The sequence below is a fragment of the Pseudopodoces humilis genome, chromosome 3, assembly GCF_049639895.1.
Source record: "Pseudopodoces humilis isolate 2021_Gansu_Grassland_sample_001 chromosome 3, ASM4963989v1, whole genome shotgun sequence".
In the NCBI taxonomy this organism is placed as follows: Eukaryota; Metazoa; Chordata; class Aves; order Passeriformes; family Paridae; genus Pseudopodoces; species Pseudopodoces humilis.
In genome coordinates, this window is record NC_142202.1 from 47,102,510 (window position 1) to 47,119,043 (window position 16,534).

At 39.1% G+C, this 16,534-nt stretch overlaps 1 protein-coding gene across 6 annotated transcripts in view; it reads right to left on the reverse strand.

Annotated features, from left to right (window-relative positions):
- RGS7 (regulator of G protein signaling 7) overlaps positions 1–13,497 on the reverse strand; it is a 241,731-nt gene extending 228,234 nt beyond the window's left edge. For 5 of the 6 annotated variants that reach the window (XM_005518509.3, XM_088052706.1, XM_088052709.1 and 2 more), the window contains exons 1-2: positions 13,161–13,497; positions 11,971–12,082 (exon numbers count right to left, since the gene is read on the reverse strand). In XM_005518509.3, coding sequence (XP_005518566.1) covers positions 11,971–12,048 — 78 coding nt within the window. In that variant the 5' untranslated portion in view covers positions 12,049–12,082; positions 13,161–13,497. Of the gene's footprint in view, positions 1–11,970; positions 12,083–13,160 lie in introns of those variants that run through there. The other variant, XM_088052710.1, reaches the window with a different exon arrangement.
- Between the last annotated feature and the right edge of the window lie 3,037 nt (positions 13,498–16,534).

Below are 16,534 nucleotides of genomic sequence, written 5' to 3' on the forward strand. Positions count from 1 at the left end.
AATCATTGGAAAATTTGTTAAATATGCCATCTGGTCTTCACAGATGGGCCTGTACTGTAGGTCATGTACATCTCCTCTCCTCTGTCATCACTTACTGAAGAATTTGAAGCAGGTAAAGGAACAGAAGCAATGACTCTAGAAAGTAAATTATCAGCACACCATGTGGAGATTTAGTCACTGTGTCTCCACTTACACTCCACTGGGAGACAGACAAAGATTTCCAGACTGATGAAACCTAACTCAAAAGGGAAACAAAATCACTTCATCAAAGTTTTGATCTGTAATGAATCAGTGATACTACGAAAAACAACTGGAAAAAGGTGTGTCAGAAAAACAAGGAAATAATGGTTATTTCAAAACTGCTATCACTATACTATACAATGTTCAGAAACACAACTAATCTTACCATGAGTGTGCCTTCATAACCCACCTGAATTATCTCCAAACTGAAAATGAGAAAGAGAGGCAGAGAATAACCAGCATATTTTCAAATATGACAGAAGAACAATTATTCATATCCATGTTTCCACTACCCAATTTTTAAACTAACTCCCTGCTCTTAAGCAAATGGCATTCTGGCAGCATTCAAGAATTCTGCAGCCATGAGGCAATAAAGCACTGCAGAACTCAAGATTTTCTGTTGTTCCAATCTTCCTTCTAAGAGATGTGGAAAGGGGTCATTTAAGATAAATGCTGCCTACACGCCTTTCAGCTCACTTGATACAGAGTGGTTTATTCAAAACCTCTCAGCAGCACAACCCAGAAAACTTCTCACACTTTCAGTCTCCCCCTGCATGATCACTTTCGGCCCTAGAGGGAGGCAATCAGCTGAGATCTGACATTAGGATAGTGATGTAATAGAGCACTGATATCATCCCAGCCTTGGCAGAGAGTACGGCTACTGTTGAATACTAGTGTAACCTGCCCTCTGCCACTGTGTTCTAATGCAGATTATGTCCTCAAGACATCACACATCTCCAGGAAAAAGGTTCAATGCTGACTAATCACTATTATGTCCTTTATTCTCACCTGTCAAATATAATTCACTGCATTAGTAGTCCATGTTACAATAGATATACCAATTGTAAAAACTTATTTAGCCTGCAGAAGAACCAAGTCATTCAAAAGTCATCATTAAATTTATTTCCTTTGAGGGGAAAATGGAAAACATTATATTTCTTCAATGTTTCATCTAATTCATTCTACAATGTAGCCTAGTTCAGTGGAAAACAAGAAAAACTGGAATTCACACCTCTAGTACACCATAACCAGAGCCCCAGCATGTAACAACTTCTGTAGTAGCACTTCACCAACACAGAAAGCTTGTGGTACTACTTTTTAAGGAATTAAGGTTAATAACTTTAGTGAGAACAGCAGATACTCTGCACTTAGGGCCACATAAATGAGTCAAAATTGCACCTCCATTTCTACAAAGTAAATAGGAAAGAACCTAGCTTAAAAAAAAAAACCACACCAAAAAAAAATAATAGAGGCAGCACCATTATTCTCAACTGCACCTACTACAGGTTTGAGACATTCAAAAATGTCCCCAGGATAAGTAACAATGCATTTCTAGTAACATTCTGAAGTCTAAGTGGCTAAACATAGGCACAGAAAAAGTCTCAATCAAGACAGCTTGGAAAAATAATAGGACAAAAAATATATTAATGCAACCAACCATATGGCTATAACTTAAACTGATGCTCATACATTCATATCAGCCATGGCCTAATCAGCTAAAATCCATTTACCATGTCTATATGGACTATATGCAAAGGTCAAAAAGGTGGGATATGGGAGAAAAGTGAGAACATACAGAAACGTATTTCTTCTTTCTAAGACCTGTCAAGATAAAAAATTAAATCATAGACATTTGGACCAAATCATGTGAACAACTGAATTTGTAGCAAATTTCAGTTCTATTTTGGTGATCCTCAAATACTATTTTAAAGGTGATATAAAGACCATTCCATGCCTTGAGGGAAGAATGAAAATTACCTAGTCCCAGTCTTTCCTGTCTGGTCTCCCCAAATCACTTTGACACTTCTTACTTTATATTTAAATTGAAAATCTTATGTGCAAAAATTATCCTTTCAGTTTGCCAACAGAATGCTAAGCCCAGCAGCCTCCCGTGTGTAACACAAGTGCAGACAATTAAAAGCAATGTTCAGACTTTCTGACGAATCTGACACATGGTGACAGTGGAGACATCCCGCCCTGCAAACCACAGAACAAGGATCAGTGAATTAAAACCACTGTCAAAAGACTTGATCAACAATTTGACCGGGGCAGTGGCACCAACATCAACTTCTAGCATGGAAGACCTCTTTGTGAGACCAGCATTCATTGTTCCCTCAACAGAATCCCATTCAGCATCCCTGTGGGATGTGTGCTCCCTACCCAGGAGGAAGAGCACCACCTAGTGTAGCTCCAGCACCGTTTCTTGAAGCACCTGCAGAATTCTGGTGGTCTTGGTCATCCCTGATTGACTCACCATATTCACCAGCTGGAGCAATTGTGGTACAGATCACATGAATACAGTGTATTGCAAGTGGCAGAATGATGCAATGTTAATATTTTTCTCTCCTTGTCTCACACTCAGCATTTTGTCCTTGAATATATTCCATATCCTTTAATACTGCCAAAAATGACCAAGAATAAACCCCACAGAATGATCTATTGAAATAAACTATTTCACAGGACATAAAGGTAGAGTTCTTGTTTGAAGGGGAAGGAAGAAATAGAAATCTTCAATATATTTAAAATTAGATTTATACATGTATTATATCAAGATGGTAAGTGAAGAGAGCTTTGTCCTGCACAACAGCATGTCCTATTTTCTATCATTTATAGTTGAGAGTTCCTAAACTATAGAATATGGAATTATAAATGATTGTCAAGTCCATTATCTTGGAATCAAAGTTAGCCCTCAATTTCTGGAGCAAAACAAATGTAAAGCAAAAGAATACCAGAGACAACAAACGTGTTGCCTGTGACTTGCGTCACCAGCTGTGCACCACAGTGTCTGTTAAAAGGCTGATGGCATGACAGCTACAGATACATCACAGATAAATACAAATTCAGCTACATAAATAGAATGTTTCCACAGGCTTTTCTTCTGAATGTACCTCAAAATGAGATATAAACACTACCTCAATATAAGAACAGGACAGTGTGTTCAGTAAACTGCTGAATATGAACGTCAACATCCAAAAATAATGCTATAGAAGTGGAGTCGATGGTAAAAAGAAAGAAAGATCAGAACTAATTTTTCCATTCCAAACAAACTTAACAGCTTCAGGGCACAAATGTCTGTAGCACAGCACATTACTTAATCTCTGAAAAAGATTTTCCTATAGCAGAGGTACTATTCTTGCGGTACAGATTTTTAAGAAATGAGCACAGATAAAACACTGTATCAGTTATTCATCTTTTTAACAAGCCAAAGATACTTCTCACTTTTGGAAACCAAACCAATGCATTAACTTTACTGGGCATTAGTATGGTTCCTGTACTATGATGGACACTGACATGCCCTCCAGGTCACAGGAGACAGAATCTAAGTATTTCAGGCAGATTGTCTGATGACTCCACCAAGTCACAGATGTGATTTATGAAAGGGTTCTAAAAACCTTTAGCTCCTAGTGACTTGAATGAGAATTTTTGTTGCTTAGTAACTCTTGAAGAAACTGAGACATTTGAAAACTAGCAATGCTGTGAGCAGCTGTATAGAACTCTTGTTTATAGTATTCTGGTTGTCTAAAACTTCATACCTATAACTGTAGTATTTTATCTAATGTAGTACTTTGATGAACTTAAGGTACTTAGCACAAAGTAAACAGATCTTTTCAGAATTTCACTAAGACTTGTTTAATCATACCACAGACCACCTATTTTGCAGATGACACAGCTGAAACAAATTACTCATGACATACAGAAACTTTACAATAGCCCTATACAATAGCATTCATTATTCATACGTTAAGTTTTGCATTTGCTACTAAGAAGCCATCCTGTTTCACAACTTTGAACTTATGCCTGCAACACTAAATATGCTAATATCAAGGGGTTTGCAGTACAGCCATAAAATGTTTTGTATTTTCTCCTCCATATAGACAGAAGTATACAACATAAAGAAAATCCTTACTCAAACACCTGACTCAAGTTTTTGTAATTTTCAGGGTTATTATTAAGGTTATTATCATTCTTCTTTTTGATATTGATATTACATCAAATGCAATTGTATGGTTCCTGCTGATATCAAGAGATGGCATGAATCCACATCTGAGGGCAGAATCTAGCTCACAGAAGATTAATAGCAGTTTCTAGTTCAGAGAAGTGTAGGTGTTAAGAAGCACTAATATGTCTTTCAAAAGGCATTCAGTAAACTGCTTATTCATCCTGATATAAAAGGAAATAAGAAAAACTGTAGTTTTCCATCAGAATTAAGGGTGCTTTTAAAAAGCTAATTGAAATATTTCAGTGCAATTCATTTCCATAGCATGGAAATCAATGTACAACAGTGTACATATATGAGATATTGTAAAAAAAAATTAAATACAAATACTATATATTTTTAGTACAAACATTTGGTCATCTCTATTCAATTATGAATCAATAATCAATAGGTCTTAGGGCAGCAGAACTCTGCATGGCTGGGAGGATATGTGTATACATACATGTACATTCACATTATACAACCATCTTCATCATCAAGAATAAGTGGAAGAGAAAAAAAATTCCTTTGATGCTACAGGGAGGAGTTTTCACTTTCAGCTAGATAATCCTTGTACATCCGAACTGCACTGTGAAGAGATCCTCTGTGCTTGCTACCTCTCTCTCTGTGGCACACTCTCCCTAGAACTTCACACTCCATTAGTCAACAGAATTCAGCACAGGTCAGAGAAAGAAAGCAAACACAAAACTCCAGCAGAAGTGACGCAGAAGAGCTAATATACAGCTTCAAAATTCCCGTTTTACCCAGTTTCAATAAAAACAGTACATAAATGCCAGGAGAATGAGATTTCACTGCGATGGATAAATTTTCATCCAGATGGTTCTTGGCTTATTTGGCTCTTGATTGAGGTTTTTCAGATTCAAACCAGCACATGTTTGATATGAATACTACATGATAAATTCTTAGAGCCTTCCCCAAAAGGATTTCTTATTTGAATGACATCATGGATCTGATAGACTTCAGTTTCATTTAACAGCTATTAAGATGTCCTCAATTGAGTAGAAATAGTAGAACTATAAAAATCTTGAAAAATAGGCCTCTTCATTGGAAAAATATGGAGAAAATACACATTACAGTGTCATCTTTTCAGATTCTAGTTATCAGCAATAAACTTTCAGCCAGAAGTATATTTGAGGAAATAACAGTAAGAAGACTTACAGAAACAGTAAAAGAAAGCAATAGTGATGTCCCTGATTTTTTGATGCCCTGACCACCTTCCCAGACACGGCAGCTTTTCTGAAACTAATCCCATAAAACTGTCTACTCAAAGACACTCTGAGCATTACAAACTGAGAAAGATCCACAGCAGCATCTGAAAAAGGAAGCTTTCAAACACATATAAATACACACACAAGCACAAAACCAGCCCCAAATTTTTGGAGGCCAAATAGTCCAAATGCCATGGTCCCACTCCTGTCAGTTAAGAATTCCGTATGTTATCTAGTTAAAGCTTCCCCTGACAACTGCAACGAGTTTATGAGATGCTCCTATACCTGTTCCTACATTTCTGTTTCTTGGCCAGACTGCTCTCCTGCACTAACCCAGGCTGTTCTCACGTGCCAAATGAAATTGAAGTTCCTAACTCTGCTTCTCAGACAGTTCAGCACCAAAGTCACCTGTGGCTTCCCAGCCAGCCTCATTCCCACTCTATCTATTCCAGTTACTTTTATAACCAACACATACTTTAATAAGTAGCTCAACCTTTTTTATCTTCAGCTTTTAATTGTAGCTAGTGGCAATCTTTTGCCAAAAATCAAAATTCTTAGCCGATCCCTTCACCATGTGAAATTGCACCTGTACTTTTTCTTCAATGCATCGTCATCTCAAAGTTTCAGCTGAAGACATTTCTCTGAAGTGGTCCATCTCTACTAGTACTAAGCCCACCCTCAAAGTTCTCTTCCCTTATACATTTTGGTAAGGTTCATATTAACACTATTAAAATCCAGATTTTAATAGTGCCAATCAAGACAAAAAAGTCAAAATTCTCAGTAGACCATTTTAGTGTGGAAATTCAGCCAAGTTTCTTTCCTTTTAGTAGCTTTTACAAACTGATTTGAAGAAGTGGGTGAAGTGATTCCTACACTGGGTTGAAACTATGCTTCAATTGGTTTGAGATTCCTGAACTGGGAAAATAGCATATTTTAAAAAGTTGAATTTACACGGAAGTATTTCATCGTATTTACCAGCATAGTTCATATCTGCTTTGGTGGAGACCTGTCAAATATTATGATACAATAGAAATTACTATAAAAATTCCTGCAGTCCATGAAGAATGTTTTAAGCCTGAACTGAAAGAAAACAAAACTCCAAAACAAACAATTTCTGCCTCAATATTGCACGTCACTCTCAATAGCATCATTGTTTCCATAGCTACAAATGTAGACTGCTTCAAAGGAAAGAAGCAGAGAAACTGAAAATGACAATGCACAATCAAAACAGGCACATACATTTTTCAGACGGCACATGTGGGATGGAGAAAGGAATTAACATGGTGGCACAGAATGCTGTGGGGTTTTTGCATTTGACAGTAATGCCAGTGATGCGAGCACGTCAAGCTCAGAAGAATAAACAGCAGTAAACTTCTCACTGCAGTATCATTTGATGTATTTCTACACCTAGTGGAAGGAAGAGGAGAACAGAAAGGATGGAAAATGCCAGCAGGAATCACCAGAACAGGGCAAGTGCCCCTCTCGCTGATCTAGCCACCTGCAGACTTAGACACATGCTTTTTTAATCAAGTTTCCTTGGAATTTTCAATCATTCTATGTAGTTGTGAAGACAATAAAATCCTTTATACTGCATTTATTACAAATGATGACAAAATTTAGATACATTCTACACCTAGTACTAACCATTACCATTCCAGGAGAGGATACAGCAAAGTGAATCTGCACAGAAGATAGATACAAAATATGAGGGTGAGAGCATACAGGAAAACAAAGGCACTACACAGCATCTAGCAACTATTCTGTCCATCTCTATTAAGTTCCTGCTCCCTAAATTTCCCTGTGGAAAAGCTTACTTCACTATCAACCAGCTACTCCAGGACTACAACTTGCTTATAATAATTAGACAGGAAGGTAAATTCTTTTCTTCCTACAGCAGGAATTCACAAGGTTCACAAATGTAGACCCTTCCCTATCAATTGTATAATGATGAGTGTTGAAATAACACCAAGACCATCAGCCAGATTCACACCAGCACCATCTTCTTTTCAGAAGAAGAAACAGCATAATCTAGAGGTATACTATAATTTAATAAATAATTTTTTAAAAATATTTATAAACACACTAGGAAAAAACACACCAAAAAACCCAAACAAACAAACAAACAAAAAACCAACCCAACACTACTTATGTCTAGTACCTTAGAGCACCCTGACTTTTCCAATGTAGTGACAAACAAGATGCCTTCATAGAATGTCATGGCATATTCAGAAACATGTAGTATCAGAGTGATTCTTCCCTTCTCAAAGTGAGTGACAGCACTTAGAAAGACCCACCTAAAATGTCTTTCCTTAGTCTCACAGGCTCTAAGGAACACAGTTGTCCACGATAACATTTTCTTCCAACAATCCTTTCAGGGAGCAGTTGATAAAGGCCACATGAGAACACAGCATTATCTCAGTCTACACTGGAAGTCATCTCTGGTGGTAGCAGAGATGGAGAATGGTTATTAGAAGATGGTGTCACTGTTTCTTCAGATGTTGTCCCAGCATGGCTACTGCTCATTCACAACAAAATTGGAAAGTATCATGCTTTGGAGGCATGATTTCTATGAAGAATATCAGATCATGATAAACTAAGGAGTTTGAGATTACAAATTCAGCTCTTGTTATGCATGAGTACTGACATATGTGACCTTCCACCATTGTCACAGAAACAGAACAAACACATCATTGTCTTTATTAGAACCCTGAAAGCCCCACTGTCAGTGATTTTAATCAGACTTGGCAAAAGCTATTTTAATACTTGGGCAGTGAGGAAGGTAGAGAGCCAAAATCTCAGCCACAAGAATATTACCTTTCAGACAAGGATAATCTTATTGCTACAAAATAAAGTTATCAGCTCTCAAATGAAGCTAGTTCAGGCAACAGTACAATAACAATTAAACTTGCAAATCAGAACTCCTAATAGTTGCAGCATATGTTTGACTGAAAAAGTAAGCAAAGCACAGACCAGAAAGATAAAGTAAGGTTTAGCAAGACCAGCAGTACGTCTGGAATAGAAGTTTCTAACAAGAAACTCTTATTCTTTTAATTGTGTACAGAAATTTAAAATTTAAAAGGCAGGTTAGTCTCTGAAACTTAGAAATACATCACAGTATGGGCCTTCTACTATACTACTACATCTCAAGTTTCTTCCCTAAGACCAAGCTTGCAGCAGCAAGTTAGTGTTGCCAAAATATGAGATTTCTGCATGAACAATTTGTGATGTTAAAATGCTATGGATTTCAGTCTCTTACCTCTTTTAATTTCTGTCTGGAATGGACTCTGTTAGAGAAGAAATGAAAGGAGGGGTTTTACATTTTTCATATTTTCCTCAGGCTACCAGCAGAAAAATTCAGGACTTTTTCTAAGGTATGTCAGTGCCAATGATGTGTCACATGTCACTACTTTATAATTAGGCTGATAGACAAAAAGAATAATGCAGCTGACATTCTATTAAAATAAAAATTATTCCCCAAGGCATAAAAACACTGACACAAGCATCTTAAAAGGCAGAGTAAAAATTATACAGGGAACTATTTATCTGTGCTGCTGTCTTTTCCAGATTCAAGTAAGTAATTCTTAGTTATGTGTATATTGAATATTGAATTATCCTATGCTGGTTTTTTTTAAAAATTCTTTTTTGAAAGCAAAATGTAATGAGACCCTTTCTAGCTAGGAATAAAAGCTGCTATGAGAATAAGAGAGTATCTACACTCTGTATTACTTGAGATTACAATTTGATTATCAATTGTTTAAATTTTCAATTTCAAAATGTTTCTATTTTTCAAATAAGCAACTAATCAAAAACCAAATATATTAAAAAAAAAAAAAAAGCCAGCCCTTTTCTGCCAAGCGTTTGAAACAATTAAGCCTTAAAAACCAAATTTGAAAACACTAGGACTTCATTCTGTATAGAACTTTTTCTAAAATGCTCCTGACAGAATCAGGATTTAGGCAATACAAGGCTGTAACTCTGAACATGTAGTTCAGAACATACTTAGTTCAGATTGTGTCTGGAAGTTTGACAAACTAGCAGAATTACTAGATTACAAAACTGTGGTTTATAGCCAAAATAACAGCCTTCACAGCACAGCCAAATTTTTATTCTTCATCAATGTAAGTAAGAGATGTCTCATCTATTCTTTGCAGGTGATGTGTGCTTTTCCATCTGCTGATTATAAACTACTGTAAGAAAGCATTTCCACCTTTGTCCATCTCAGCAACATTATTCAAAAGGTAAGACTTCAAATTCAGTTCAACTGAACCCAGCCAGTAGCATTTTTTTCCCCAAAAAACTGTTAATACTTTTCCAGTTGGCCAAAAGAGTCCTTCACGAAGCTGTCAGACCTAGTTCTTTGCTCATACAGTGCTTTCATTCCCAACACAATGACAGACAGAGAGAGAAGTATTGTGTTTTCAAATGTATTACAAGGAATCCTGTGATTCAGTTGCTCCTATTAAAGAATTATACTCAGAGAAGATATACTCTAAAGTGAAATGATTTCCACTTGACTATCTTCCTCTTATATTCCAGACCCAGAATTTGAACATGTTTGTTTACCCCAATATCCTATTTCAAGAAAAGGCAGATGACTTCTTGAAAAGTTATATATTATTTTGTTGCCTGTTCCTTGAGTACTGCCAAAGGAAGGGCTACTTAGTTTTCTCTCTGTACTCTAACACAGTGTGCATAATCTGAAATTATCTTTAATTTACTATGCTACAAAAATAAGTAGAAGAAAAAAAAATAGGGCAGGTAATGTTGTAGAAGGTCAGTATTTTTCAAAATTTAATACTCAGAGCACCACTTGTTTAGTGACAGCAAGGGAAGGACCACTGCTGCATTAAAGGACACAAATTCATATTATCCCTTTACAGATGTATTGCAGAGAACAAAAGAGGTGTTTGGCGTCTTGATTTGCTGAGCATACATCTGAGTGGTGTGTCCTGTTCCCTCTCCTCATTTTCAAATCTCCCATGCAGCACCACGACTCTCGTAACTTCCCTCAGCTGCTCCATTCAACCTGGATGCTGCTCAGAGGTGATGCTACCCGGAGGCAATGATAAATTTTGGCATGAGGTCATACTAAATACCATGTCACCAATTTTACCACAAATTTTACCGAACACACCAAAAGAAGAGAGAAACAGGTTCTCCGTATTGTCCCTCTGTGTACTAAATAACCTGAGAAAAGACCTTTTTGCCAGCATTGAAGTAAATGGCAAATGTGGAAAGATTCTGTTTAGAAAGTCCAAAAGCCTACAACAAACTCTCTAAGATTTGGTATGCTGCTTTTCATATATGCAGCATATTTTCATGTATGAAATCGCCTTTTGAAACACACTTGTGGTGTTAATGGCAAGGTAATCTAGTATTTTTCTAGATGTACATTTGTAGAAGGATAACTGCAGTTAGGTTCCTAAATTCATTCACTTATGTAAAAGAAACCTAATTTCATAAAATAGCAAATACAACAAACTAAGTGAAATCAGCAACATATCTGAAAACAGGAAGAGAAAAAAGCATGTATCAAACTTCAATTTGAGACTAATTTTTAATTTCTGGGAAAAGCACACTTACCACAGCTACAGTTTATACTTCAGTTCACCTCAAAGACTAAACTGAGCATATATCAGATGCTTTCTATTACAGTTAACTTGTAAGGCGAAAAGTCAATGCCTCTAACAAAGTAAAGTATTGATTTTTTTCTCCACCTGATAAAAGCAACCACAAACAAGAAGCACTGTGTTCTAAGAATAAACAAGCAGTTGTATAATTACTTATTTCAGTTTGCAACAGCAAAATTATTTTTTCTCCATTATTATTAGAATTTATGCTGTTACTATTTTTTCATAAATGCAATTCAGGCTTTTTTAAAAAAGCATATAAGGGCATCTCAAAATCTCCAAGCATTTACTCTCACTTAAATTAAAGCATAATCACTAAATAAGCCTCACTATTAAAGTTCAATACCTGAAAATTTTGTGTATTGATGTTGTTAGAATAACTACACTAGAAGTCTTCACAGACAAAAATTTTAAACTGTATTTTTTTGGGGGGGGGGGGGTTGACTTTTTGTGACAACTGCAGATAAGTGAGATCTTTAATAAGTTTTTCCCCTCATATGACATAATTTAATGGTTCCAACTTCTCTGCACTATACAGAAATACTGTATTGTACAGTTGATGTCTAGCTTTAATACATATGAATTCATTTTATGAATAAACTTTAAAAGTGAACACTTGACCTCAAAACATGGTCCAGTCTCTGGCACATCACCACCATCACAGATTATATGTATCAATGCAGAAAGTGACTGAAATACATCAAATATCTCAAAGTGAAAAGCAGCTGCTTCTGAACAAGATGCAAAGTTGACATGTGCAGATTTTACCATTTCAAACAACAGATACATTCAAGAAACTGAGAGAGAAACAGCAAAAATAATGGCAAAAAAACTTGCTAGGCAAAGGAGTCCAGGACTTCACCTCCCACAGCTTCTGAAAAATACAAAGGCTTACCTTTCTGTACACCAGCATGTTTGGGGATTCATCAGCCACCCCATTGCTGCTTTGCCCATAATTATTTCCTTGTGCCATGTCCCACAAAATTGATCCGCTTTTGGATGTTGCACTGTAAAAGGTAAAAGTGGTTTCAATAGGGCATCGCCTCAGCTCTCCTTGGTTCCCTGATGATTAATGAACCTGACTTTCTACCAACATGTTATCAAGATCAGTGTATGCTCTCACTCCAACAGATATTTACACTGAAGCCAAGCTGCTAATTCACCGTTTACTGTCATTACTCTCTTTTGCCGGTAAATAATGGATGTGACGTGTTGATCTAATTTAAACATTAATGAATTGTCACTCGGAGCAGCTCCCTGACACACCACTAACCAACACATCACACAGACACCTCCTCGCAAAGCGCTTCTTCCTCCCCTGCACGGGCTTCACCAAGGGACGCTCTGCACCTTCCAGGCCAGTTTTGGGAGCACTGACTGACTGACGTGAATTCAGCAATGCCCTCCACTCACAGCTCGGGTCGTAGCAACTTTCACAACATTCAAATGCACAAAAAGCAAGCTAGATGCTTTGAACCTCCCTGTAATTCAACAGCACATCTGCGCTCGTACATACACCGGGGCAGGAGAGCAGATGACGAGGGAAAATGAAGAAACAAGCCAGAACACTGTTCCGGTTGCTTTCACCTACTTTCATCGCACTTTACCGCCAAACACCGGCTCCCTGCCAGCCCCGTCTCCTCCCCGCCCTCCCCCGGGTCACACGGGAGCTGCACTAAGCAAGAGCTCGGATCATGCCGTAGCTCCGGCTTTGCACGCAGGTGTAAGAATGCGCTCCATCTACAGACCACACCGGCGGATGCGGAGAGCCCGGAAAGCCGCCGAGCCCTACTCCAAGCACTAACCTCCCGAGCCCTCCCCACCCCCGAGACCCCTCGTTTCGGGTTTGGCTGCCCCCCGTCCGCCCGCGCTGCCCCCGCACCGCCCGCCGGGGCTGCGCGGCTCCGGTGCCAAAGGCCGGGCGGAGCGGCTCTCCCGCGGGCAGCCCGGCGCGGACCCCGCAGCCCCAGCACCGCGGACAGCGGCGGCGCCGACCGGGGGCCCGGCGGGAGCGGGCCCTCGGCCCCGGCGCGGGAGGCGCGGGGCGGGGGCGCGGAGGGCTGCGGAGCCCGCCCGCTCGGTTACCTCCTGGGCCAAGGTCACTGCGCGCTGGCCGCGGCTCCTCGCCTGCTCCTGCTGCTCCTGGCGCGCCCCGCGCGGTGGGTGTCAGCCGGCAGCGGGCGGAGGGACGCGGCGATCGCTCATCACACACACGCAATACACACACGCACTGCGGGCGGAGGCGCTGCTGCCGCTGCCGCCGCCGAGGCTGCGGCTCTCCCGTGCTCTGCCGGAGCGGCGGCTCAGCTCAGCTCCCTCCCCGCAATGGAGCGGCCGTCACGTGGGGGACGGGCACGTCAAAGGTGCTACCGCTGCCGCCGCTCCGCCACACAGCAGCAGCCTTCCTCCTCCTCCTCCTCCTCCTCCTTCTCCTTCCTTCCTTCTCCTCCTCTTCCTCGGCGCTCTCGGCTCCCTCACCGAAAACAGCGGCCAAGAAACTGCAGCTGCCAGCAGATCTGGCAGCAGCCCCCGTAAATGAGATTAAGGCATCACTGGAGGGCTGGGCAGGAAGAGAATGTGGGCTAATGGGATAGGGAGGGAAAGGGGGAGTTGTTGGGGAAACTGTGTCGCCTCCTTCATAATTCTTTAACGACAGCAACAGAGAATCTGCCTCTTCCTCTGTCTTATGCTGGACACCTCATGTATTTTCTTCAGTGAAAACTAAGGAGAGCCTGTGCTCTGTTGGCACTGCGGACTTTTCTGAGCAGTGGAACGGAGAGAACAGAGAGTGAATCTGTTTCAGGCAGACAGGAGGAAACCCTGAGGACACCTCAAGACACCCTCGGGACTGTTTTGCTGTGTCCCAGGCAACTGCCTAATTTGTGAAGGCCTCGCAATGGCTACAATAAAAGAAAAAGATCAGATCTGTCAGTCTCACTTCCCCATCTCATGCAAACAAGAATACTTTTGCAATACCACTTTTGCAAGGGGGTTGAAATGCCCAGAACTCAACATCCACAAGAACAAGGGATATTTAAGTGGTTAAGCTTTGGTATATTTCCATTTAAAAACGTCTTTTCTGGCAACAGTAGCTCTTATTACAAGAGTGATCTCGCAAAAGAATCCTCTACTGCGCACTGCACCTTGTGGAGTGTGTGCTGGTAAATCATGCAATTCAAGCAGAGAGGTTTCCATGCATACTGGGTCACCTTCACCCTTACTCGTTCTACCTTTCTCACATCTCAGAGAGCCTCAAACCAACATGATCCTGCAAGAAGGTTGTTATTATCATCTACTGCAACTACTTTTAACTACTCTTCCAAACTTTACAGATGTCTTGAGATACTTTAACTTGAGACACTTCAACTCTGACTTTAACAGAGGATGTGGTAAATTAGCTCAGGAAATCACAGTGGCCACAGCAAAATGAAGGAAAAAGGACAGAACTGATCTGGACTTCTTGGAGAGCTGAGGAAAGGAAGATGTAAGTTAGATAATGGTCCTAGAATGAACACCAGAGTAAAGACAGACGTTCTTCATCAAAAATAGGAACATTTTTTGGAGACAGAAGTTGTAAAAGGTGAAACGACACAGTAAAGACCATCAACTCTATTCAGTGAGATATACTGGCAGAAAAGGAGCTCTGTAGCACACAGACATTGTGTGTCTCAACTTTGATAGAGGAGAATAATTTAGCATGTCACAAGGATAAAGACTGTGAAAACAAATGGTGTAGAAAAGAGAGGACCCTAGAGTTTTGAGGTGGAAGAGAACAAGGGAAAGAATTCAACAGCACAAGCATAATGTGAAGAAGTATCAGTGTTGAAAGTAGTTGGCAGAGGAATTTATTAAATCAAAGATTAAACAAAGAACTAAGATCTGTTTCTCACTAAAATTCACTTGACATACAATAGTATCTCGGTGAGGCTAATGAAGTCAGAATCAAAATATTAATCTTCCAACAGATTCTCTGATTCAGCCCAGTCTACTGATGAGAAATGGGAACCAGCAATAAAGAACTCAGTCTATAATTTCCTTAGCTTCCACAAAGACATCTCAGATGAGAAGCACTGCAGTGTTCAGAGCTCAGTGATTTGACTTTGTTAAGTCTGACAGGTGCACTAGAAGACAAGGGAAATGTCTCCCAACGTCTGCTAAGAACACAAGTGACCCCCTTTTGGTTGTATGGCATCAAAATAAACTCAAAATCTTATTTATCAGACTGGTGTTTAAATTGCTTTTTCAGAGTAAAAATGGGAACTGCACAAAATATAATTTGAATATAATTTTACCCTTAAAGAGGGATAGGAGGAAAATCCTTAAAAATATTGGTAAGATATATATTCTTTCCACTTGTTCTGCCAATCATTTAACATAGTCATTGTATTAAAGGACATAAAAATCAAACATTAGCAAGTTTCCAATGAGATCAAGTATTTGCTTTCTTACCCTGCCTCATTTTGTTGTAAGGGACAAAAAAACCCCACATGAAACTGTTTTGTACTACAATTGGACTATCTACATGAAGTTACTTAAAAGCTGATTTCAAACTACCTACTTTCTATAAGGTATTCTGAAAACAGATTTTGGTAGCAGTTATGTGTCTTTGGAAAGCTCCCCAACAAAGCTGACTAATTTAGGCAGCAACATTTTCCAAGCTTTTATTTTCTGAGAATGTCCTTAAAATTAAAAGCAGAAGAATCCCCAACTGAGTTAGATTTTGTCTATGCAGCCTCCAATCTTGCCTTTGCTTTGACTTTAATTATTCTGATTATTTTACAAGTAAAGTAAAATATAGTATCCTATGCTAATAGGCAAGGTTTATATATTTTTCTTCAAAAATAATCAAATGTTAATAACAAATGCAGTTCTAAATTCTAAATTGCAGAGCAATTACTTGAGCACACAGAAGTTAATAGACATTTCTCCAATAACACCAAAAGGAACTGTATTCCACATAATTTTTAAATCTTGTCCTCAGAGCCAGAGGAATACCTTAAATAGCTCAATGATGTATGTCACAACTACAGACCTGCTACACTGAGGCACATCAAAATTTTTTCACCAGCATGTCCACTGTCTAAATGAAGTAGAATTCTAAACCCTAATGGGGTTAGACAGAAGAGAAGACCAGAAACAACCCAACAGAATTTCCTTTTTGCCATCACTTTGTGGTAAGACACCCTTGGCTGCACTACTTCCATAAATGCAAATAAAAAGAAAATAATTTATTTCAAAAAATATGTAACAGGATAGTCTCATTTTATGGTACTTGTTGTGTTTGCTCAATAGCCTATAAAAGACTTTAATTTATAAATTACTTACATCTTTCCCATGTTGAAAGTCATCACTTATCTCATATACAACCAGCATTAGCCTCCCCAGAAAAAACATGGTCTGCCAGAAGAGGAATGGCCTTTTCAAAATGCAAGGCAAAACTACTCATTAATAAAACAAAG